This window comes from Harpia harpyja, chromosome 5 (assembly GCF_026419915.1).
Source record: "Harpia harpyja isolate bHarHar1 chromosome 5, bHarHar1 primary haplotype, whole genome shotgun sequence".
In the NCBI taxonomy this organism is placed as follows: Eukaryota; Metazoa; Chordata; class Aves; order Accipitriformes; family Accipitridae; genus Harpia; species Harpia harpyja.
Window position 1 is genome coordinate 54848681 of NC_068944.1, and position 24715 is coordinate 54873395.

Sequence of the window (24715 nt, forward strand, 5' to 3'; positions counted from 1 at the left end):
CTGGGAAATGTAGTCCGGGGGGGTGGGGGGTGGTGTGCAGGGCTGCGCCGCGCGCATGCGCGGTGCGAGGGTTCTGGAGGCCGCGTGTAGTGGGTGGAGGCCGGGCCGCGGGTGAGTACTGGGCCGGGGCCGGTGCCCGTGCCCGCTCCCGCTCCCGCTCCGCCCGCGGCTGCACCGCTCGCCAGCCCCTCCGCGCCTCTCCCTCGCTACGGAGAGGCTCGGCAGCTCCCGCCGGCTGTCTTCAGGCCTGCTTGAGGGGCGGGTTGTTGTGACCCTTCTTTCCCCACAGCCCGCGGGCCCTGCCGGAGATGTCTGGGGCGAGGGAGAAGAAGCGGGCCAAGAAGATGAGGAACCAGCCGGCCAGCGTGACCCTTCCCGCAGAGCCGGGGCCCTTCCCTGGCGGCGGGAGCAGAGCCTGCCCGCCCTCAGGTACGGCTGGGGGACCCCCTACCCAGGGCCGGGGTGGGTGACCGCGGAGGGAGTGCCCCCCCCCCGCCCCCCCTCAGGGCTGGGTGTCCCCCTCTCCTCAGCCCCGGCGGCCGGCGAGGCGTGCCCGGTGTGGGAGCGCCCCAGGGCTTGGTGCCCTGCTGTTGACTCCTTTAGCTCTGGTTCTGCCATAAATCTCGTCAGTACGTGCTTCTCTGCATTATCCCTTTGGTTACACGACAAATCCCTCTCCGGGCGCTGCGATTTCTCGTCTTAAACTGAATTTGAATGTTATACCCCACCCAGTGACCTCCCTTCTCTTTCTGTCAGACCTAGGAGCCGCAGGAGGAGCTGGTTTAGCCTGCTGTCCCTATGATAAATGCACTGTTTTTTCGATCAGATCAGCATGCCCAACCTATTTGCCTTTGTGGTTCTGGTATCTATGGAATAGTATTGGCAGGAGGCAGCAAGGCGTTTCCCTAAAATGGCAGTGTTGCTAGGTCATTGCTGGAGCATTTTGTGCACAGGTAACCTTTGCAGCTGAAGACTGAAGGATCCTGTCAACCTGTATGCCAGATGCTTTTTTTGTCTGCGTGTTTTGACCTGCGTCCTGTATGCTTCAACTGGACTTTTATTTCTACACCCACACCCCCCATTTCATGTTTTTATTTTGTTACCTATATTATTTCTGGAGAAAAAGCACACATAAGATCAGGGCTTGTTACTGTGAGGCCTTCAGAAGTTGACAAATTGCATCTTTGTGGTTGAACAAAAAAACGCTTAAGTGTTACTGTCTGTGTAGGTGACTGAAGAGTTCCTAAGCAGACAGAATGACATAGCAAATTATGGTCAGCCCTGTCTGAAGATTTTGGAATATCATTACAGGAGCATTGCCAGATTAAACACATTTTTCTAACTTTATTTGTAGCAGGGAACTTCTAAGATTACGTGGTTATGTTCTTCTGTCCTGTTGAATAGCATGCATTTTCATCCCTATAACATTCTTCTGTAGTGTGAGTATCTCAGTTTTACAGGGCTATTTTGTAGAAACAGGAAAGACAACAATCTAAATAGTAGTTACAAAACTATGGATCTAGATAGTACCTGAAATAACTTATTTTTTCTTTAGGTATTAAGTCAGTCACTGTCTCTTGAAACACTCTTCCATCTTCTGATTAAAATATTTAGTTCTTCCATTCTTAGGCAAATGTGGTAGTGAAAGGGTGTGTTTGTGATATGAGTTAATTGCTGTCAGGTTACCCTCCCACAATTGACTTGGGCTGTAGGTCTACACAGATTTGCTGACTGAGGCAGCATCTACCCCTCTCTCCCAGGTATTTCCTTCTCACCTTCACCCACCTTACTGTCTGGACAGTGCTGCTCTCAGCCATGTGGAGAACCCAGATCAGGGAGTTATTCCACAGAAAAACTAAGTTCTGTTTCCACCTCAAATTATTCTTTCATCTGAATTACTGAAGTTCTGCGTGATGTGCGGTTGCATCGGGGCTGCAACAGCATTGCTGCTGAACGTAAAACTTCAGCTCCATGCTTATTTGAAATGGAAAAAGGAGGTTCTTTGCCATTTTAAGTTCACATAAATTGATGATACTGGAGGTGAATCTGCTCCTGGCTGTTCCTCATGCCAATGGTAGCATTTTTTGGACGATGGGATAGGCTTGTTTAAGAAGCTGATCAACCTGAAAACTGATTTTTTTAATCTCTTACTCCATTTCTCCTGACAGACAGGTTGATTTTCACTACAGAAGCACCCTGAGCTGTATGGCCCATGTTCCTCAAGCACTCGTCTTGATGCAGTGGGTGGGGTGGTGGGAATGGCTGTCTGGGCCCTTTTTAGTCCAGTTGTCCAGCACGAGCTGCCTGAGAACCATATCTCAAGTTGTACTAGAAATCTAACCAAGACTTAACTGAATAGGTTAAATAGAAACTAATCTTTAAATACGGACTTCAAGGCCCTCTTAAACTTGAAGTACTGTTAGGTGCTTAACACTCTTGAAAGGTATTTCAGTACCTTAGGAAGCTTACTGTAGACTTTAGTTATTTAATTTCAATGTTGATTTAAATGCCTGTACCAGAAAAGTAACTTACTGCACCAACATATATCATGCTTACCTTATTTATTGCTGTAACAGAAATACATGTAAGTGAGACAAGAATACATTTGCTTATGGGAAAAAAAATAAAGGGGCAAGAGGGAAAAATATTAACTTTGCCGGTTTGGTTCTAAAACCCTGAATAGACAATAGTGAAAATCACTACTGATGTTGCATAGACCAATTTTAGTCAGGTCTTTCCTATTGGGTCTGATAGAGTATTGGAGGCAAAGTCTGGATTGGGTAGCATTTTCAGAATGTGCAAAAGTTACTTAATCTACTGAAGGCTTGCTGCAGGACAGTGCAAAAAATTTATTTCTTCCTATAAAAAAGAATTTAACTCTTCTGATTTCTGATGGCTTTTTCAGGTGCATATATTAAATATAAAAGGAGGAACGTGCTATGCAATCTTATGAGGAAAGACTGTGTATAGTTATCACTTACTCAAACTGCTTTGCATTTCTGTTACCTCTTTTCATCTCTAAACCCTCCAGGAGATGTTCGTTCTGAGCAGCAGTATCATCAGCAGAAATTTTCGAATCAGTCATCTGGGCCTTCTTACAGGAAAGACCAATGTTTTCCAAAAGGGCAAAATAGAGGAGAGAGAGGCCGAGGAAGAGGAGGATGGCAAGGAGGATGCCAGAGCGTTTCTGAGGAAATGCCGAAATACATAACAGGTTTGTATATAAGAAAAAGGTCATAATTTATGTGTCCAGGGTAACTTGCTGGTGATTGAGTTTGCTGTCTGCCTTTGTTTTTGTGCAAGAGCAAAAATTAGAACTGATGCTATGTTCTTCTGTTTTTCCTAATTTTCTCCAAAATACAGAAGTAGTTGTGTGCTGGAATGAATGACCAGTTTTGTTCAATGAGTCCTTTCAGACTTCTGAGTTAAAAAGTTGCACTTACTTGTAATGAGGGATATGCATTTTGGTTTTTGTTTGCCGGAAGAATGTGTGCTGAGAGTCATCTGCTTTTAATGTAGCCAGTGAAACTGGTTTTGCCCATGATGTGAGTTAAAGACAACTTTTAATCTAACAGAATGTTTTTTTAGGAGAGCAGATTAGCTTTTCAAAATGTGGCAGTGCTCTGATAGTAGATACACTTCCATAAGCATAAAACAAGACCAACTTATTTGATCATTTTAAAACAGTCTGTAATATGATTACTGCTTCCTTTTTTTCCGTGCTGAAGTTTTTTTCATCTCTCTGAATATCATCTGAAAAGATTGCTACTCTAATTTAATAAAGTAGTACCTAATGCAAATAGGACTTGTTGGTTATACCGTGGCTTTCAGATTAATTTGTGTATAAGTATTTGCTTAACCATATCTGTAAGCTTCAGAATGTCTAAAGAATTGAAATTTCTTCTGTAATAGTGTAGAGTATTTATTTTTATCTCAGGGGGTCATTAGACGGATGTACTAGGAATACTCTGCTGGCATTCAGTAATATACGTAGTGTCCCCTTCTTTGATCTTTGCTGCTTGTCATGCTCTGATGCAGTTCTTTTCATTCCAGTGTCTACCTTTGCTCAAGCTCGTGCTGCTGAGATCAATGCCATGTTGAAAGCAGTTGCGCAGAAGTCTTCAAACTCTCTAGTTTTCCAGACTCTACCTAGGCATATGCGAAGACGAGCTATGAGTCACAATATTAAACGCCTACCCAGGCGGCTCCAAGAGGTTGCCAGGAAAGAGGTATAAGTGCATTTTATAGTATTTGATAAATTATATAGTGGGCATAGCTATTGCACGTTGTTCAGCTGTACATTTATTAATATTCAGACCTGAACTTATCTGCAAAACTTCCCTGCGTACACAGGTTCTCAAACTTTGACTGACATTTGGATTCAAAAAGCAGGAACACCTCAGTTTTGGATGGTAGCTCAAGTAGATCTCACTCACCACTAGGCTTTGTGATTATTTGACATCTTCAGAAGTTATTAGAGTAGTGATGATGAAAGGGTCCACTGCAGGGTGGAGGGTGGTTCAGGCAGTGCATTGGTCCCAGGTGATCCAGGAGTCCTCAGTAACACCCGTCTGCCTTGCACCCCACCACAGCTGTGGGGTGTGACCCTGCCAGCCTCAAGCCAGCACAGCCAATTCATGACTGGCGCAATGGTTCATGTGTTATAGCTCAAACGTGGGAGGTACGCTGGAGTGGTCGGCAGGCTGCGTGCAGCTTAAGACTTACTAATTGACTATTCCTGGTTGCTCATGAAACTCTCTCATTTTGTGGCAGTATCTCAATGCTTAGTCAGAACGCTCCTGTGGAGTTACTTACTCCTTACCCACTGTGGCCTTCCTGTGTGTTTTTGAAAAAAAAATATTAAAAAATTGATTCAGCAGGATATCTGATGTTTAGCATTGATCACTTTATCGTCTCTAGACACTTCTTAAAGTGATCAAGTGAGTTTGCTTGGTAAGTTTTCTATGTATTAAGGTTGACTGATTAATGTATTTCTTGCATTCTGTTTTCCTTGCATTGTCTTTTTTAAGTTCTTTGAGACCTTACCCACTCCACCCTGAGTTCCTGAAGATAATTGTTCATAATTCAGAAATTGCTTTGGGTACTTCTCACGTGTTCCTTAGGGCATGTTTTATTGGATCTTCATAACCTGTATTTCTTCTTTTACTGCTCTGGTTGGCATTCTTTTTGCTTTGTTAGTTGTGACAAGAGATGCAATTTGGCCTGTTTTCTGAGAACTGAAGGAAGAAGGCATGGGCTGTTTTGTGTAGTTAGTTATGTGCTCTATCCTTCTTAAATAATCTGGATTTCTTTAATGTTTATGCTTGGTTCTTCTGTGTCCTGCTTTTTTAACTCCTTTCACATGATAGCCTTTCTAACTTCTCTGTACATGCTCACACTTATTCTCCCATCCTTGTTCCCACTCCTTGTATGATTCTTGGATTTTTGAGATTATTTAATTGGCCCTGGTGCAGCTGTATTTCTTCTGCTATGTTTTCTCAGTTTTTTTGGTGTAGTTTGTGTGTTTGTACTGGCTGTTTTGTCTCATATTTTGTTGCAGCTTGTCATATTTCCTGTGCTATTTACTTTTGTAAAGGTTCTGCCTATTACTTTTCAGCGTTTGAAGTCTGCTTCTTCAAAGTTAACTGTCCTGATTCTGCTACATTTTATTCCTTTTTCTTAGATCCTTTGTCATGACCATTTTCATCCAAAAATTTACTTGGACCATCTCTTACCTCTTCATAAGCTTAAAGACATACATTTTTCATCTACAATACCACATTCCTTTTTCTCTAATTGTCTTTCTGAACCAATCAGTCACATACCATTGGTCCAGTGGCTTATATTGCCTTCTCTGTGGTGGAATGATGGGTCTGATGGGAACACATTTTATTTTTTTGTGCATTTCTATTTTGATTTCATGGGTTGCTTCAGTGTCTTCTGTGGTCTTGGCAGTGATCTTCTAGCATTCTCATTCCTTTGTTGTTCTTATAACCAGTGGTCTATTGTCAACTGTTCCTTGGTGAGCTTACAAAGGACATCCTAAGAATTTTTTTGTGTGTCTTTATAGTCCCTATTTCTTTCTACCACTTCTCTTCACAAAAAGGCAAATCAAACATTGATTGAGAGAGTCAAGCCTTCCTCTCCAGCCATGCATTCACCTATAATAATTCAGGCCTTGACTGGGTATTTATCAGGAATTTGGTCAAGACATCACCACAGTCCTTTCTTGTTCACTTCTACACATTGTAGAATCCTTAGGGTCCTACCTGGCAGTCCGAGAGTCCATACTGCTTCTGTATGAGCTCAAATCTCCAGGTGTTCCTAATGTCCTGTTCTTTTGTTCTTGTGGATATAGTGATGTTGGGCAAAAACTTCACACAGGAAGTAGCAGATCTTACTGTTCACTGGTAAGTTTCTGAATGTGTGGGGATTTTGGTTTATCTATGGGTTTCAGTCAAACCCTGATGCACTTGTGTGGATGGGGCTTGTGTATAAAGTTTCAAAGTGTTAGTTAGCCTCAAGAATTGTGGAGAACTAACATAAGAATAAAGTATAACTTAATGCTAGTGCTTTCTGTATCCTTATGTATGTCAGCCATAACTTCTACAGAAGTTTGTCCTTTTGAGATTTACTTCAATATCCTGTCTTTTAAAAACAGGCAGAGAAAGCTGTACATCAAAAAAAAGAGCAGTCAAAGACTAAATGCCGCAAAGCTAGAAGGCGCCACATAAATTTGGTAGCAGAGTTTAATCGCAGGCAAAGAAAGAATATTTGGCTGGAGACACATATTTGGCATGCGAAGAGATTTCATATGGTAAAGAAGTGGGGATACTGTTTAGGAAATAGCCCTACGGAGAAGAGCTACAGGGCTTGTTACCGAGCCATGACAAAACACTGTCTTCTTCAGGTACCACGTTTACATCTGTTTTCTTTGTTATTTTGCCAGGGTGAAGTAATCAACTGTTCAGTTATAATGAATATTTCTGTCTCTTTGAAGTAGTGTTCTGTCAGCTAAGTTAATAACTGCTAAGTATGAAATGAGTGATTTCATAATTGTAATGAAGGTTGGTGAGTATCAGAGAGAACAAGATGAACCTTTAGAAAAGTCTTATGGTAACTATGACTGAAATACTACATCTTGAGTCTTCTCAAGAGCTAAGAGATTCAGTTAATCCCTGCATTATCTTCTTGAGCAGGATGCTACTGAAGACAGGCACTTTGTTCCATGTCCCTTTTGGTCTGTTGGTTTGAGAGGCAGGTTGGCCCTCAAATGAGAAATGCCTGACAGCTCTCCTATATATAACTAACAATTTTAAGCTAAAAAATAAAACTTTTTTCTGTTTGACACAAATTTTAGTGAAGGAAAAATTACTACTTCAGTGTAAATTGTGAAGTTCTGTCTGGTTCTTCCTTGCCAGGCTCACTTTCAAGAGTTATTCTCACTTTACCATTATCCTGTTGTTTCAGGACTTATCATATTATTGTTGCCTGGAGTTGACTGGTAAAGAGAATGAGCTTCTGAAGCAACTTGCACGAATATGTAGCATTGACACAGGTAAAATTTATATAGTTTTGTCCTGGGGCTGGGATAGAGTTAATTTTCTTTCTAGTAGCTGGTATACTGTTATGTTTTGGAATTAGTATGAGAAGAATGTTGATAACACACTGATGTTTTCAGTTGTTGCTAAGTAATGTTTATACCAAGTCAAGTCTTTTTCAGCTTCTCATGGCCAGCCAACAAGAAGGCTGGAGGGGCACAAGAAGCTGGGAGGGGACACAGCCAGGACAGCTGACCCAAACTGGCTAGAGGGGTATTCCATACCATGTGATGTCATGCCCAGTGTATAAACTGGGGGGAGTTGGCTGGGGGGGTTGTGGATCGCTACTTGGGGACTAACTGGGCATCGGTCGGCAAGTGGTGAGCAACTGCGTTGTGCATCACTTGTTTTGTATGTTCTAATTCTTTTATTATTATAATCATCATCATCATTATTATTTTTTTCCTTTCTGTCCTATTAAACTGTCTTTATTTCAACCCACAAGTTTTACTTTTCTTTTTTTTCTGATTCTCTCCCCTATCGCACTGGGTGACAGGGCAATGAGTAAGCAGCTGTGTGGTGCTTAGTTGCTGACTAGTGTTAAACCACGACAAGCTCAAAAAAGATTCTGTATAGACTAAAGGATGACCTATCCTTTTCTTTTTTTAATATCCTACCAATCTCAGTAGTAGTAACACAGTTGATACCGAGTTGTGATTTTGGCTGAAAAACATAATTAAAATGTCTCCTACTAGGACTGGATCTTATTTTCAGTTGCTTATTAATAAACTAATTGTGGTACAGCATTAGCAGCCCAGCAGTCAGACTGAATTTAAATTTTTTTGTTTTTTAAACAAGAGAGTATTTTGTTTTTCAATAAGTATCTTCTTCTTTAGGATTAACATTTGAAGAGGCTTGTTGTCTGTCTGGAAGATTTGAGGGTTCCCTGAATCTTTACCGAGCAGATCACTATCCTGAGGATATGCTTGGTCCTGTTACATTTCTTTGGAAACCCAGGGATGGGTCTGAAAACAGACAGTTGTGGGTCTGGGTGCATCCAGCTCTCAAACAGGTATTTTTTTTCTATATAGTTGAACTCTGATTTCTTTATGCATTGTACATTTTTAATGCTGAAGATACCTTCTCAAAAGTATAGAAGCGCTGGATATAATACATGGCTTTAGGAATTAAAAGTAAAGTAAAAATTTGTGCGCTGGCAGTTTTTCTTATGTTAATTTGAGTGAGAATAAATTCTTAGCAACGTTCAGTATTACTTTCAGCTCTTGCTAGCAAGTCGTGGACTTAAGCAGAATGAAGTTTATTCTCTTAAATCCATATAGGCAAATAAAGTAGTAGGTGTAATTCTTAAAACTGTACTTAAATTTTGCAAGGCACTGCTTATCATCCTAATCCAAACTTTTCATTTTTCTTAAGGACATACTGAGAGAGTTAAAAGCAATTTTTCAGTGTTCAGAGCCTGAAGAAATCTATATTCCTGAGCCTGTTGCAACATCAATTCAAGAGGAAAAACGAATGGATGTTGTTCTGACCCTTGGCAAGAAAAGAAAGAAGGAGGATAAAGAAGGAGAAAAAGCTGTGCCAGTGAAAAAAATAATTGGTGACGGCACTAGAGATTCATTCCAGTCCTACTCTTGGATCTCGCAGACTACTGGCATTGTCATCAGGTTTGTTCATAGTAGAGTCAGAAACTGTGACCCTTAGCCACTTAACATAGCTGAATTCTGGCTTAACAGTAGTGGGGAAAAAAATTGTGTGTTGTACAATTGTACGTTCACCTGAAATTTTCCTGTTTCAGTGATAAAACCATGGAGATTCTCAGATATCGGCTGATTGGCCCATTATCGCACTCCGTCCTTACAGAGACCTTGAAAGCTGCTTCTCTCCAAACAGTAAGGAAATTGGCAGTTTGGATATTATTGTAATTTTGATAAGGTTTCTAGAATGTGCAAGCTTGTTTTTGCTAGAAAGAATCATAAACTATCTAGCCTTACTTATTATAAAGGCTAACCTATGTATTTCTACTCTGTTAGCTTCTCTATATTGAGCCTCTTGACTAACACTGATCTTGGGAAGAACTCCAGTCTGGATTTTGAGTGGGGGTAGGAAGAAAATAGAAGCAATGGTGCTGTTGAGCAGGCTATGTAGTTTCTGCTGTAGTGGTGTATTCTGCTGAGAGGTCCAGAATAATTCATATTCTCTTCGACAAACCATAGATCATGTTTCTCGAGCAATGAGCTAGAGCACCTAGAGCTAAAGACATGTAAGGTATAGAAAACTTTTGTGTTTTCAATCAAACATGCAATTTCTCCAGGATTTAGTATTTTGTCCACCTCTTGGCGCATAGCATCACTGAGGTTTTAATGGGGGTTTTTTTGTCTCTTGCAGCAAACATGATGAGGTCATGAAATCTCTGGCTTTCTGTAAGAAATAATTAGCCACAGAATTAGGAAGCATTGTGGATTGCTTTGTTTATTTTTGGAACACAGGTTAAACTGAACAGCTTATTGGGCGTTACTGTAAAGTGGAGTATAGGAATAGACTGCATCAGGGAAAAATGATTTTGGTTTGAAACTTGAAGAGGAAGAAAGTGACCGTAGTGGTCAAGGCAAACTGAGAGTGAGTTCATACTGATAGAAAATACTGAATAACTACTTGAGTTTAATTAAGAGATGGTGGATGTTTTCCAGGAGATGGCGGATTCAGAGACAGAACTGAATAACTGGTGGGTAGAAAACTGCAAGGACTCTGAAAAAGTATCTCTTCATCAACGTCAAAGTGCTATCTTTGAACTATTAGAAGGTATTTGGGCATGTGGGTACTATGGGAGGAAGGGGAAACTCTTAAACTCTAGTGGTCAAAACTGGCATGCTAATAAGTTGACTTCAGTTTGGAAAAGCTTATTTTTTGCTTGATCAAGAGAGTGATGCCATTGAGCATGTGCTTGGGTAATTATCGTGACATGTCAAAGCTATGAGAAACGTTACATTAAGTTTTTTTAAAGGGAATTTTAATCCTCTGTGTAGTCCAAACTCTTTAATAGATAAACTGAATCTTGTTTCTTATCTTCATGAACTTATATTTGAGGTTTTTGATGGTATATACAGTCTGACATATACTCTCACTCTCTCCCCCCATACACACCAAATTAAGGCAATTAGTAGTACAATACTTCCACAGATAAAATGGTAGGCTCCTACCCAAGGTGAAAGTATTATATCTTGCTTTATATATTTTTGTTTCTAATGAACAGTTGTGTATTTGGCTGAGTTGTGTTAACTTTACGATACTTTACCATTTCCTCACTTTCTAGCACTGAAGGAGGTAAGGAACTGGGTTTGATAGATCTCACACTATACTCGAGCTATCCAATGTGAGGCAGTTAAGCAGAGATGAGGTAAAACTTTTAAAAAAGACTTTTTCATTTCCTTTTTCTGGAAGACAAGTATAAAACAAAGGTTGTTTGTTTTTTAAGAGATGTGCCAAATGCAAAGGATGAATTGAGTCTGTAAGTTGTGAGAGTGACCTCACTTCTATGCTAAGCATAAATGTAATTGCAAACTAAGTCTTGCTGCTATTGTTGTCTTTTCTTACTGGACATTTAACAAGCATTGGTGAGTTTTCAGAACATGTTAAATTGAGTACTCTGGATTGCTTCTCTGGCTTACAGGGGTGTCACATCCCTGCAGGCAAAAATGCACAAAATAGTAGTGCAGAAAAAGATCACAACTTAATTGGTGGTTTCATGGCAATGTTCATCTGTGTATTTTTAAAGGGATAAGTTCACCATCAGAAATGCCACCAGGTACAATACTGGGCCTCACTGTTGGAGATCCTCGAGTCAATTTGCCAAAAAAGAAGACAAAAGCCGTGCCAGACTTTGAAAAATACCAAGGTAAAATGCCTTGCTTATATTATGCATCTGGTGGAACTGCCAAAGGCAAGAGATTCAGTGTCTCTCTACGCTTTTGTTTTCATTTACTGTCATCTTCTACTGATTGGCTCTTGCTGTTTTCCTCTAGCATTTGATTTCAGAATGTTTCCTTCCCCTTTCCACAGCCCCTGGCAGAACAGAAACAGCTTGAAAGTTGCATAGGTTTTAGAATAGCAGTTGTGAGGGAGGGACATGCACCAAAGCTGGTCTTGTGCTCAGTGGAAGCCTCTGTCTGACCATACAGATGATCCAGGTTCGAATCCTGGCAAGGCCAACCAGGTGCTAAAAGCTACTTAGTAAGTTTCTGTTTGGTGTTTAGTCTTCCTGATGCTGTTTATCTTTCCAAGAAGTTATCTGCTGTTTCTGGTTGATAGTCCTACAATGATGAAAGTTGCGATTCCACTAAAAAAATAAATTACCATTGCAAGATTAGTATTTCAGATGGCCAAGGTGCTGGTTATGTTAAAAAATGAAACAGCAAGCATGACTTCTGAAACTTTGGTTTCAATGCTGACTTACACAATATTTCAGTGCAAAATTCAAATTCAGTTGAATGTGAATGTCCTTGAAAAATGTGCAAGAGCATATACATTATACAATGGCACTTCTGTATAGTGCTGTGTAGGCATTTCCAATTAGGTTGACTGGACACATACTGCCTCACCTAATATGAGAAACATAATAGCCAGCTAGCAAGCAGTAGCAAATAGGACAAGTTGAAGGTTCCCGAGACTTGAAAATATTTCATTTCCTTGGTGGTGTGTTTACAAGACACTAGAATAATCTAGTCTTACCTTTTACTTAAATCAGTTTGAACACCTATTTCAGTTACTGCCTTTTAGTTCTCTGCACAACTCTCTGTTATTTGGGGTTTCTTACTTCCTCCTATTCTACCCTCTGTATCTAGAACAGCCTTTCTCCTGTTAATTAGTTCTGCTCAGCTAACTTTGTCATCATTAATGTTCCTGTTGGAAATGCTGCAGCATACATGACCTCTACTTTGGTTCCTTCCTGCTGAGAAGTAAGGTGAGCTATATAGCACTTGTTTACAGGTACTGGTTTGAGCCGGTAGAGGAGTTAGCAACTACAAGAAGTAATTTGGCTCCCTTCATTCTGCTTGTCATGTCTGTGAAGATGTGTTCAAGAAGGAAAGATCAGCAGAAGGCATCTAGGCATTGCAAATGTCTCATAGTAGTTTCTCTCCTACTGCCAGAGCTGGTTGTCCCTCAGGAAGGAGGGCCAATGTAAAGAGGTAATGATGTAAGATAGAGAGTCAAGAGGAAAAAAATACCTATGCCTTTTTTCCTTTGGCTGGCTAGAAATGGCCATCTTCAAGATCTTTCTACTTGGCATTATCCTTCACTTGCAAAGTCTTCTAAACCACAACCATTCAGAAAAGCTAGTGTTGCTTTCTGGTTCACTTCTGAGTGGTTTTTTTTGTTTCATCATGAACTTAAAACTGCATCTGTCCTCTCTGACTTTAATTCAGGAGAGGGGAAAGGTCCTTGTTCAGCTAGCAAGGAAAGGTAAACTGCATGATACCTTCTAATTTAGGTTCTGCTAAAGGACTTGATGTTACACACTACTAAATAAGTTGAGTAGGCAGAAGGATGAAAGATGACAGACAATACAGCTGTCTTATAGTAGAAAATCAAAAGGACATCATGGTAAGGGAGTAGAAGAGGAGAGGGCAGCCCTCCTACAAGAAGCAGTTAAGGAGAGAATAGGAGGGACTAATGGTTCAGCAGGGAAAGTGGCTGCTGTTTTCCACATTTCCCACCTGAGTGACTTCCTAATGCTGTATGGGAAGAGTTACATGATCATTCACAATCTCCTGCATAGCTATTACGTGTGCAGTGGGGGAATCCTGTGGCATCGTAGTTCATCTCTCCTACCTGAGAAACTCAGAACTGAAGTCTAACTGCCGCTCTACTGTCTTCCTCATTGAGTATTCCTAGGTGTTAGTTGGAAAGAGAGGCTATTGTTACTCTCCAAAGACTGTTGTTCCTAACCTAATTTTGTAGCTGACTATGTGACAGCTACTACCTGTGCTATATCTCTGCCTTAATGGGCCTCCTTGTTCAAGTAGTTAAAAGCAGAGAAGTTAATTTTTTTTTAAATACTTCTAGAAAATTAATCCATGTTAGATTATTAAGCTTGGATGCTTTTATAATTTTCTAGTCGGGGAAAGCATTCAAGTGCATTTAATTCCTGGTGGTTTTGAAAGAAAAAGTAAGATTGCATATGTATTAATAAGAGGAAGCCTAGACATAATCAGTTATTGTGCAGAATGCATTTTATGTGTAATCTGTTCTCTCTATGCAAGCATTATGCTTTCTTGCCACTGTTCACTGTTTCAGGATCCATTGTAAGGTCTTCCTGAATTCTGTCAGCTTAGTTTGTAATCCCCTTGGAGTGTGGGGTCTTGTTGCATATTTCACTGCCTCTATATGCCAATTAGATTTATTCCTTTTTCCTATAAGCCTCCTTGATTACCTGTCAGGTTTGCAGGAGTTAAAAAATCAGTTAAATATATGAAGGAGAACCTACTGAAGGCCACTCAGTGCAAAAGAATCACCTCTAACTGAAAAAGTCTGTAAGCCACAAGTGGCTAGGAACTGGCAGAGTGAGGAAATGCCACACTACATACTGATTCTAGTGTTGTACTCTTCCCCAGGACCCTGTCATTGGCCACACTTGGAGTCAGATTACTGAAATATCCAGCAAGAATTTAATCAAAAGCAACATATTCCCAAAGATTATTCTAGTTTGATTTAGCATTTTTGCCAGCATTTTTCCAATCAGTTCTGTCCCCTCATTCTACTGGTTCTTTTGTCAAGAGTGACCCAGGAATGGAACTATACTCGTCTTCAATTTTTTGAAGGGCAATTTGTTTAACCAAAACCGGAAGGAATTTGATCATGGCACATTAGTATACATCACCACAGCAATAGTATTACCAACATTTCCACAGTAACACCCACCCAAAAAACCCATAGACTTCTCTGAGATCTGTAATTCCGTTTGGGTGGTATTTGCCCCTTCTGTAACAAGAAATCTTTTTTATGAGCCTTAGAACTAGATAAACTTTCTGAGCCTTGGTTTTGTTGTAACCTTACTGAGATGTGGTAATATAGTGAGCTGATCTTTATTTAAGAAATGTCAGTAGTCATTCATTTGCCTTAATGACATGTCATGGTGATTGAGCAATAAAAAGGAACCCTTGCTGTATTCCAAACTTTTTCCCCCCTTTTGCTTCCCAGATATTCAAATACTATTAGGATTAGTATTAGTAAGATTGAAATGGCACTGCATATGTTAGCAGATTCTGTATGTGCTTTAGCTTCTCTTGTTCTTTAATGTTGTATAAAAGCTAACAGATTTTCTTAGGAAATCTACTAATTTAAAAAGTTGCATTGTTTGTCAAATGAGTGAATAGTTTAAGTAAGTTACAGCCATCATCTTTGCTTGTAGATTGTCATCCATGCAATCTGTGAAATGACACACATCTGTCCATCTCTTTTTTTTTTTTTAAATGCTGTTCTAAGATATGCCTGTGTAGTTTTCCCCTTGTGAGTGACATGCTAACAAATCAAAGGTAATTTCAGTCTTGCCCAGTTACTCTCACTCCTGAATGCATATGCATGTGTGCAAGCTGTGTGTTATAGACACGTGCTGATGGGATTTAATTAAAGAACTGTCCTCATTTCTTCAGGCTGGGGGATAGAAATTTTGTGAATAAATCACTTTTCACTGCCTTCTCAGCAGGTTTATGCCTTCTGGAAGTCAAGACTCCCAGTAAGCAGTCAGTGCTTACAAGGCTGCAAATTAGTGCTGTTCTTTTCTCCATTTTAAAGTACACTTCTGACATTTTGATATGCTTTTACCGTCCTCTATGGGAGAATGCGAATTCCACTGCCTTAAAAACTGCTCAACATGGAGTATGGTGGAGCTTTTAAACAATCAGTGAATGAGATGCATAGAGGGAGAATGCAGACACAGCGCCTGAGTCCTTGCCTGTAAACGCATCTCTTGCAGAGGTTTAGGTATCTGGCATCAGTTGTCCTGGTACCATGCGCCCCTGCATACGTATGGCTCTGAAACTGCTCCCTAGCAGTGCTTATATTTTTGCTTTTACTGCTATTTCCTCACAGAGGGAAGGAAAAATTTCAATTAGAACTCTTGCTCTTAGGCCTGTCTTCTGAGACTGTTAAGATAATCAGCTATGCTAATGAGAACAACAGCTTGAAATGGAACAAAACCTTCCTCTATCTGCCTTTATTGTCTAAGCACCAACCACTGACACCAGCAGAAGGAGATAATGTGCTGATTGTCTCTGAGCTTTGTGTGCTTAGTAATACAACTCCCTATTTCCTACTAGCTCTAACATCTTACTTCCACTATCATCAGCAACTTATTCATCAGTAGGGTTATTTCCCCAGCAGTCTTAAAATGTGGACTGAAGAAAACAGGAGAGAGGTAAGAAATAAGAGAACTGGTGTGAGGATTTGGGATTATGATTTGAATTACAGTATGCTTAGTAGAGAGATTAAATTCTCCAAGTTCAATGGGGATCAAGGAGAAAGAATGTACTAAGTTAGAGAAGGATATTTTAGGGTGGTGAGGAGGATATTGGATGGACTGTGGTGATGGAAAGAGACTGACTTAAAAGGGCTTTCTAAAGTGGAAAAAAACATATTCATGCCATTATAGAATATAGGAATTGTAAAGAACTCCAAGAATATGGCAAGGATAGACTGCCTGAACTGTAGTAATAAAAAGAAGTGGTAAAAAAAATTCAAAGTTACAGTGAATAATTTACAGTTGAAGAAACTAGAACATGTTTAAATAATTTAACATGAAGAGATTCTGGTGTTCACGAATGCTTTCTGTACAGAAGATGGAAAAGTCACTTTCCTTATCTTAGGTTTGCTTGTAATTATGTGCCTTTCCCCCTTGGTTATCTGTAAGAGTCAGGAAGGAATTCCTCACCACCCCTACACATGGTTTTGTGCCTTGCCTCTAGGAGTGTTGAGCTTTTTTTAGGTTCCTGCTCAGGTTCCTATCCTTAATTTTTGGTCTGAGAAGGAATTCTTCTGGTTTAGTTGGCAGGGAATTGGCAAGGATTTCCTTTTCAGTTATATCGTTCTTAATTTGAAGGAATGCCACCATAATCTGATAATTTCTTTAGTATTTCTTCCTCTCACGTAAATGTAACTCATCAGCAAGAATGCATAGCAAGTATCAGCTTAATAACACCATCAAACTGTCAGGAGTGCTGCTGTATTTAATATTTCTTTCGAAGGATTTTGCAACTCATGGTAGCATGGACATCTTAAAGATTATAGATTTTAAATAAATCATTATTGCAATTATGTTTGGCAGTACCTATTTTATTGTTAGTACCACTGAGTAATCAATATCTTCTGTGCTCAAAGTCTTTGTGAACATTAACTGGAAAAATTAGCTGAATTTCTTTTGAAATACTAAGTGATTTAAAAAACAAAACAAACCCCAACACCTTATGTTCCTTTAATATGTAAGCCCTTGTAGATGACAAAATGAGCAGCAGTCCCTGTAAGTTTTAATCACAGAACTATTAATAGGTTCATTTTATTGGTAAGAATTATTTTACTTAAAATATGGGTCAGCATGCATTACATACTGTACACTGAAGGCTTTTAATCCATAGATCACTAAAGGTAGGTATACATTTTCTCTGCTTTGGTTAGATTGCAAAGCTGAAGAAGAGTTAGGTTATTTAATACTTCAACAATCAGTTTTAAAGATAGAAGTGTTATTTATCTTCAGTAATGCATACAACTGTTGGTCTGTACGTAAGCAAAGAATAGTCCCTTCCTTGAAGTGCAGAGCCTGAAAAGATCCAGAGTGGGAAGCTAGTGCTAAATAAGTAGTTGCATGCTAGTCATATCCATAAAAATATTTCTTATATGTACATTTCTTAAAGGTCAGCCTCACTTCTCTTACAAGTTTACTTAGGTGGACTTATTTCAGGCTTTGTAATGTTGCTCTTTCTGATTTTCACCAAACCTGTTGAGCTTCACACTCTGCCTGAAAGGTCAAATTCCAGAATATTAAAGGTGGCATGCTGAAGATGTAACTTACATTGACAAAGGTGATGTCATTTGTAATAAGAAATGCCTGTAACAGAATGCCGGGTTAATGCTTCTAAAACTAACAGTTTACTTCATATTTTGTATTTGGAAAAACATGCGATAGTAAGATATTCCAGAAGCAATGATGTTTGTTAAGCTTCTAATAGTATGTTTCCTTAGTTGTCTGCTCATTGTACTTATGATAGTGGAGTGGTTTTGGTAATTTTATACTTAAGCCACAAGAATTGTTTCAATTTTGTTTGAAGGTTCTCTTCTTTTGTAGATAATGATAAAGTTAGGCAGCTGTACCTGGAGGGTGTACCTGTAGACTGTGCACACAGCTTCATCTGGGACCAGGATATCTGCAAGAACGTCACTGAAAATAAAATCTCAGAGCAGGTAACTAAGAAGGTGGATTGCCATGGAGAAAATGGCTAATGGTCTATAAAGTCCATATAGCAAGACTCTTGAAACTTGTATAAATCCAAGAGCAGTAGTTTCCTAATGTCATAGTATCTAGCTGCTGAGTTGAAGTGTTTATTTTGTAGCCTTTGTGTAATGTTCTTGCACAACCATTGTTCATGATTCAATTAAAAGGAAGCTTTATTGGATTGTCTGCAGACTAAATAGTTGTAGGTTTATTTATCAGAAAGGTTTGGAGTTGGATTTTCCTACATCACCTTGACTCATGTGCAGCAGATAAAAGGGATGAAATGGCACAGAGGGGTGCTGGCCATTCACTTCTCAGTCATAGCCAGGACGATTCTCCTGACAAAAGATTTGTGGAAGTTGGAAGGAAATAAATCCCTCTGGTTCTGAACTGCAGCCCACCGTGTTGTGGGAGTTCTGGGCAATAACCTGTGAATATCTAGAGAGCTTTACATTTGCCATTACAGGTTTGAAATCTCCTGTCTTGACATTTCCATTGGCAATGGAGGAGCAAACCATAAAATGCATGGGTAAAAAGGTGATTTAGTCACAAGAGGTGATGAACTTTCGGCATCATTGTAATCAAAAAGAGAAAATATTTGTATGGCAGAAACATCTCTCTAATGAAAATACTCTCTTCACGAAAATTAGTTTTGTGCTCTTTCAAACTGGCTGACATAGTGTAAAAAAAGCAGAGTACTTACAAAATATTACACTAGCACATAACAGTTATCAGCACAGTCTTTTTGTACATGACAGCGTTCTTCATGCTGTCATAAAATGGAATGTTTACCGTATAAAACTGATGCAGAAGGGACACGTAAAGAGGCAATCTGATGGTCTATTTTTTTATAAATGTATTCTTAATGTGGTACAATGAAATACAACAACTGGTGATTGACAAAGCCTTGGTGCCAGCATGCTTTGTGTGAAAATTTTTCATGACCAAATGTTCTTCCCATCTCCCTGGATGTAGTTCAGATTTGCTCCATGTATTGACAGACTGTCTGAAAGCACCTGTTCAGTCTAGTCTGGTGCACAAATCTATAAATATCGAGTTGCAATACTTGTTTTTCCTCCTTCATCTGTGCTGTACATTTTTGCTCTGAGTTTCAGTACCTGCTCTCCATCAAGGTCATGGAAGTAAGAAGGGGAGAAAAAGGGTGCTTAGTACTTTTTTCTAAAAACATTTTTCATGCCTCAATGAAGGTCAGTTCAAATATGTAGCATATTACTAGTGTATTTTTCCTAGTTATAAGCTCACCTCCTCTCTGTATCTTGGACGGGTATCTGGAAGAGGGAAAAATGGTTACTAACTTATGGGAAATGTCTCCTCCTTCTCAGGATTTAAACCATATGAGAGCTCAGTTACTGGTACCTGGATCACACCTTGATTTGGGTCCTTGTGAATCTAAGATTCCCATACTGTTGGTGCAGCAGCCAGGGAAAATGGCTGGAGAAGATCGACCAGGATGGGGGAGTGGCTGGGATATCTATCTCCCAAAGGGCTGGGGCATGGCTTTCTGGATTCCTTTTGTAAGTGACTTTCATTGCAAATTGCAAGTAAATATGAAAAATTATATAATTTGGTTCAAAATAATCAATTTTAGAGAGTATACTTCACATTGTGTAACCAATTCACAATTATAGGATCAAAATCCCACTTTAAATGAGGGTGTATGAACTGGTTGATGACAGAGGCTTGGTCTTAAAATCTTAGAAATAAACAATAGCCTTCCATATCATCTGTTGGGTATAACTGTGCCCACATGACAGTCTAAAGCAGGTAATCGGAGTGGGGAGTAAGGAGGGAAAGCTGATGCTTATAGCTCTTTGGTTTTGTGTTTTGACAGGCATATGCCTCTAAAGAGAAATCATTTCATGCCTGCTGCTAATCCATTTCCAGCTTGGCTGTCTCCACCACTGTCAACAAATTGGTTGCCTCTGATTTGAGAGAAAGCTTGAAACGCAAAGTTTGAATTAAGCTTGAATAGTCCTGTGGTGCTGTTTGGAGCGTTCCGCTTTGAATGTTTAAATGGCAGTTTTAATGTCCACAGTTGCATTTATGCTTTTGAATGTGCGGGGGGATTAATTGTAGTGATACCTATTGTATAGTTAAAATAAATTGGGCAGTGACTTTGTCGAAGTAATGCAACATTGCTGGCAACATACAAGGTCAGAACCTGTGAAATTCTCTTCAGTTTTTTTGATAGCTTTTCAGAATTAAATTTAAAGAGCACGACTAAGATTTTTGTTGAAATGAGCATCTAGAACTGTGAAAACCATACTTAAGTTTATTTTTTTGGAAGCTAAAGTGCCAGACTTCCCATTTTCTAAGGCAGTAGCTTCTGGAGCATTAATATTTTGTTTCAGTTAGGAGCCTGGAATCAGTACAAACATTGCTTTTTTGGGTTTTGGTTTTTATAACAGATATATCGAGGTGTACGAGTCGGTGGCTTGCAAGAGGCTTTAAAACATTCTGAATATCAAAGAACACCTCACACTCCAAATGATTTCCCAGACTGCCAGGCAGGAATGCAGTTTGCCAAAGAACTGGAAACCAGTCTTCTTGAAAAATTCAAACGGTAATATTAACTTAAGAATTGATTGCAAGAATGAAAAAAATGAATACTGCTTAAAATATTCCCTTAATTATCTGTTGTGTTCATTTAGACTTGGACTTTATTGAGATCTTTCACTAGTGTTATAAAAAAGAAAAGAATCCTAGATATATTTAACAGAAAAGCTCTGCTTAACAGGGCATATAAATCAACTAAAACCTTCTATTCCCAGAGATATGCTCAGTTATAAGGCTATAACAAGGCTGCATAACAATAAAATAAACAAAGCTGTTTCAAGCTCCCTTAGCAGCAAATGAGGGAGGAGGTGGGAGAAGGCAAAGGCAGAACATCAAAGTATGTACTAAGTGTTAAAGAATAAAATGAATGAAGAGGTATATTTCAGTGCTCACTTTTTAAATACCAGGTATTCTGAAGTTTGCCTTCATTTTCACTACAGTAAACACAGAACTTGTAACCACGAGTATGGAGTAACCAGAAGTGTCCTCTGCACCAACTGGTGTCCGTTCCCCTTCCTGTTAGGAGGGGAAAGTAGGAGAAGTTTAGAGGAAAAGGTGGTAATGTCAGTAACAGGAAATAGAAATATCCAGCATGGCTGAAAGGATATGGTGGTCAGAAATACAGCAGCGTTGTCTAGAAGTATAACTATAAAATTCTTGTTCAATGAGATTACAAAGGGAATGCACAGTTAACTTGCTGTTCTAAATACTTGGTTTTGAAAACAGAAAACATTATTAGACCAGCAGGACAAAGTAGGCAGCCTTTTGAAGTGCTAGGGACTGAATAAGGGCCCAGGAAACAAATATTCTTACCTACTTGATTTATCATTTAGACGTCCACCTGCAAAAAGGGCAAATTATGTCAAGCTGGGCACTCTGTCCCCTTTCGTCTGTCCTTGGGGGCAGCTGACAAAGAACTGGGAAGTAAGAATGAAAGCTTCAGGAGAATTTGTATCTTCTTCCCCACACCATGAGCACTGTGCAACTGAAGGGCATAGCTTTTGTTACCCCAAGGAAGAAGTGGTCAAAGAAGCTTCCCCCAAGACTGGTGAGGCAGAGGAGACCATGGAAATAACAAGCTCCGAAGGTGCCCTAAAGACAGAGGATGTTACAGGCACCCAAGACTTTGGTGAGAGAGATGAAACTATGACAACAAATGACTTTATTGTTCTCAGGTATGTCAAAATGATATACATGTGTGAGGTGTTATTTCTTTATTGGGAATTACTCAATTGGGAAAAACCTCAGCCGTGATTATTTAGATGAGAAAATTATTTGATCCAAATACAGTGAGGAGATTAAATAGTTTTGTTGTGGATCAGAATTTGCTGTTGAGTGGAAGTCCTCCTGCTTTTCCCCAGCAAACTTGGTGACTGGATGAAGTAAATTTCTTGAATTATTTTAAATTTTAACACTCTTGAGTTTAGTGTGTTCTTGGAGTTGGCATATTCTGTTTGCTTCCAGGCAGATGGAGCTTTTAGAGGCTCATGTTTGTGATTTTAAAGCTGTTGCTATGTAAATGAGCTTGCATTCTCTTTTCTAATACATCACCACAGGTGGTTCTTGCACTACTTAGTAAAGGTCTATAAAGAAAATGGAGAATCCCCTGCATTCCGATGCAACGCATGAGGGCAGCAACAGTGTTTGGAAAGTGCCTGAATGCAGGTCTTTCATTTTTGTGTAGTTATCAGGGGAAGAAAACGTTGGCAGTTCTGGACTGCATTAATGTCACTGAAGGCTTTAGAGCATTTGTGATTTAACAAGTTTTGGGGGTTTTAACAAGTAATGTCTCCTTCTGAAGAAATAGCCTCGCACATGAATTCCACTCACCCACGTTCTTTTTGTGCTAAGACTAATACAAATACCAGCTTGGAAGGTTACAGAAAGTCCCAGGGCTTTTTTTAATCATGCTTTTGCAAATATGCAGGGCGCTGGATTTCTCTTGTACTACTTGTTAACAACTATCCTTGATGTTTATTTTAAAAACTTTTAATAGGAGCGAGAAACTACTAATGCAGTTATCAGCCTGGTGCTATCCCACTGCTGGAAGAGACCGTCGAGTCCGCCTTATTTCTCGACTGGGACAGAAGGATATGACTGAAGACATCTTTTTGCCAATCTTGATGAGCTATCCAAGGGCTCTTGTATGGGTCAACTTGTCCCTCTTGAGAAAAGGGAACCCTGAATTACATGCCATGATTTGCATCCCAACAGAAGATGACTTGCTGCATCTAAGCAAAGACAAACTCTTCTGTGGTCCTCAAGAACCCAGACATCGTGATATATTCAAGCATAAGGTACAGAAGCTAAAAGAGGAGAAGAAGAAGAAGAAGAAGAAGGATAACACAAAGGCTCTAGAAGGTGACTCTCCAAGCATTCCAGATAAAGAAACAACTGAGGAGCATGAAGACCTCATTCTTGGTCTTTGGTCAGACGCTCTCCCAGATGTTACTTCCCACTGCTCCAGAACTCTCTTGGGATATGTTACTCGAGGGGATTTTTCATTGGCTGCAGGCTGTGGAGAAGCACTGGGTTTTGTTAGCTTGACGGGGTTACTTTATATGTTACACAAACAGCCAGCAGATAAAAAAGGGCTTGTTTTGTTAAGAACTCCAGCATCTTTACAGTACAGATTTGCAAGACTTAATATTGAGGTTTAAGTATCATTGCAATGCAGTAGAATGCCAAAACCAAAGAATGTCTGTTTTGTCTTCTGTGGCCTTTCTGATATGTCTGAAATTTGAGGTGATTCTGAGCCCCAACAACGTCTTTAGGATTATGAAATAATTAAAAAGCTTTGTAGCATTATTCATGAAAATAACTAATGCATAAACAGACCTAGTATTACTTTTGATGTCTGCATTGCTAAGGATTTCTAACAGTAACGCATCCATTATCATGATCTTCTTTATCTCTAAAGAATCATATTGTTCATTTTTTACCTCAGAGCAGTGGATGCTATAACAATACACAGAAAATAATTATTTTCCTTTTAGAAATCTTTTGGTCAGGTGACTTATAACCTTCCAGTGCACTTTCACATGTAACTGCATGTGATCTGGACTGGTGTGTATAGCAAGTGGCTTTTCCTCATTTCTTGTGTCTGAATACATTTGGCTGCAGTGGAACAGAGCTAAGTAGAGATACCTAGCCTAGGAGTCAGAAGAGTACTTACTGTGGTGGAAAAGCTCTATGCTTAAATGAAATGCAAATAAAATATAGCCTGGCTATATAATCTTGAATTATAGCAACTGGAGCTCTTAAAATTGGAAAGCGTATCAGTCTCTCTAGTTTGGGAGAGAAAACTCTTATTTTTTGAAAGGTAATAAGCCTTTCAGATGCAAATTGCTGTTGGTGTGTCAGCATACATTTTCTGTTAATAATAGGGGATATTTTGGTTCCTTAAAACATGAGATTATTTTTGTATGGAATGTGCTAGGATTTAAGGTTTCTTCGTGTTACAGTACGGTTTATGAATGTTGTTCAAACAGTCATAAAACTTGTAAAGTATGCTGGAGCAGTGAGGGGAGAAAGGTGTTTGATTTGACTGGGGTGGTGTGGGTTGTTTGGTTGGTTTTGGTGTTTTGTTGGGTTTTTTTTTAATAATAGCCTTAAGCTTCTAGCCATTCTTGAGTTAAGCAGCTTGAAAACGAGTTTACAATAATATACTGTAGTTTAGTAGTAGCATGATACAAATATATGCCAGTTGGTAAAATTACCCTGAAATGATCATGTATAAATAAAAATGTAATCTATTCTTGATTCAGGAGTCTACTGACTAAGCTTGATTCTTTAAGAAATTAAATATGGATCAGTTAATGACTTTGTCTTTGTAAGTATCAGTCTGCAAATTAATTCCCTCATTCACGGTTTTGTTTGACAAAGTCTTAGGTGAATAGATTAATGTTGGCTGGAGTTGTTTGTTGGAGGAAGGATTTAGAGTACCTTACCCCCACAATTATTAAAATTTAGGGCCATTGTTGGATTAAATATGGCACACATGTGGGGACGGGGGGAGAACATCTCTGATGGCAAGGGAAGTATTGGAAGTGGGGCAGGATTTTTTTTTTTTTTAAGTCTACAGAAGACCAATTTAAAA

The 24715-nt window shown here is 39.4% G+C and overlaps 1 protein-coding gene across 1 annotated transcript; it reads left to right on the forward strand.

Annotated features, from left to right (window-relative positions):
- Nucleotides 1–201: 201 nt before the first annotated feature.
- Nucleotides 202–24385, forward strand: POP1 (POP1 homolog, ribonuclease P/MRP subunit). Its single transcript, XM_052788180.1, has 15 exons — nucleotides 202–429; nucleotides 3032–3214; nucleotides 4054–4229; nucleotides 6662–6910; nucleotides 7471–7558; nucleotides 8438–8613; nucleotides 8976–9226; nucleotides 9358–9451; nucleotides 10250–10361; nucleotides 11335–11454; nucleotides 17893–18008; nucleotides 19383–19574; nucleotides 20469–20623; nucleotides 21450–21791; nucleotides 22613–24385. The coding sequence occupies exons 1-15, from the start codon at nucleotides 309–311 to the stop codon at nucleotides 23274–23276; spliced, it is 3039 nt and encodes a 1012-aa protein (XP_052644140.1). The 5' UTR covers nucleotides 202–308; the 3' UTR covers nucleotides 23277–24385.
- The last annotated feature ends 330 nt before the right edge of the window (nucleotides 24386–24715 follow it).

Coding starts and splice junctions, on each gene's coding strand:
- POP1 (XM_052788180.1), top strand. CDS start 309: ATGTCTGGGGCGAGGGAGAAGAAGCGGGCCAAGAAGATGAGGAACCAG. Junction 10,362..11,334: donor TATCTTTGAACTATTAGAAG/GTATTTGGGCAT, acceptor GTATTTTTAAAG/GGATAAGTTCACCATCAGAA. Junction 20,624..21,449: donor CTTCTTGAAAAATTCAAACG/GTAATATTAACT, acceptor TTTATCATTTAG/ACGTCCACCTGCAAAAAGGG.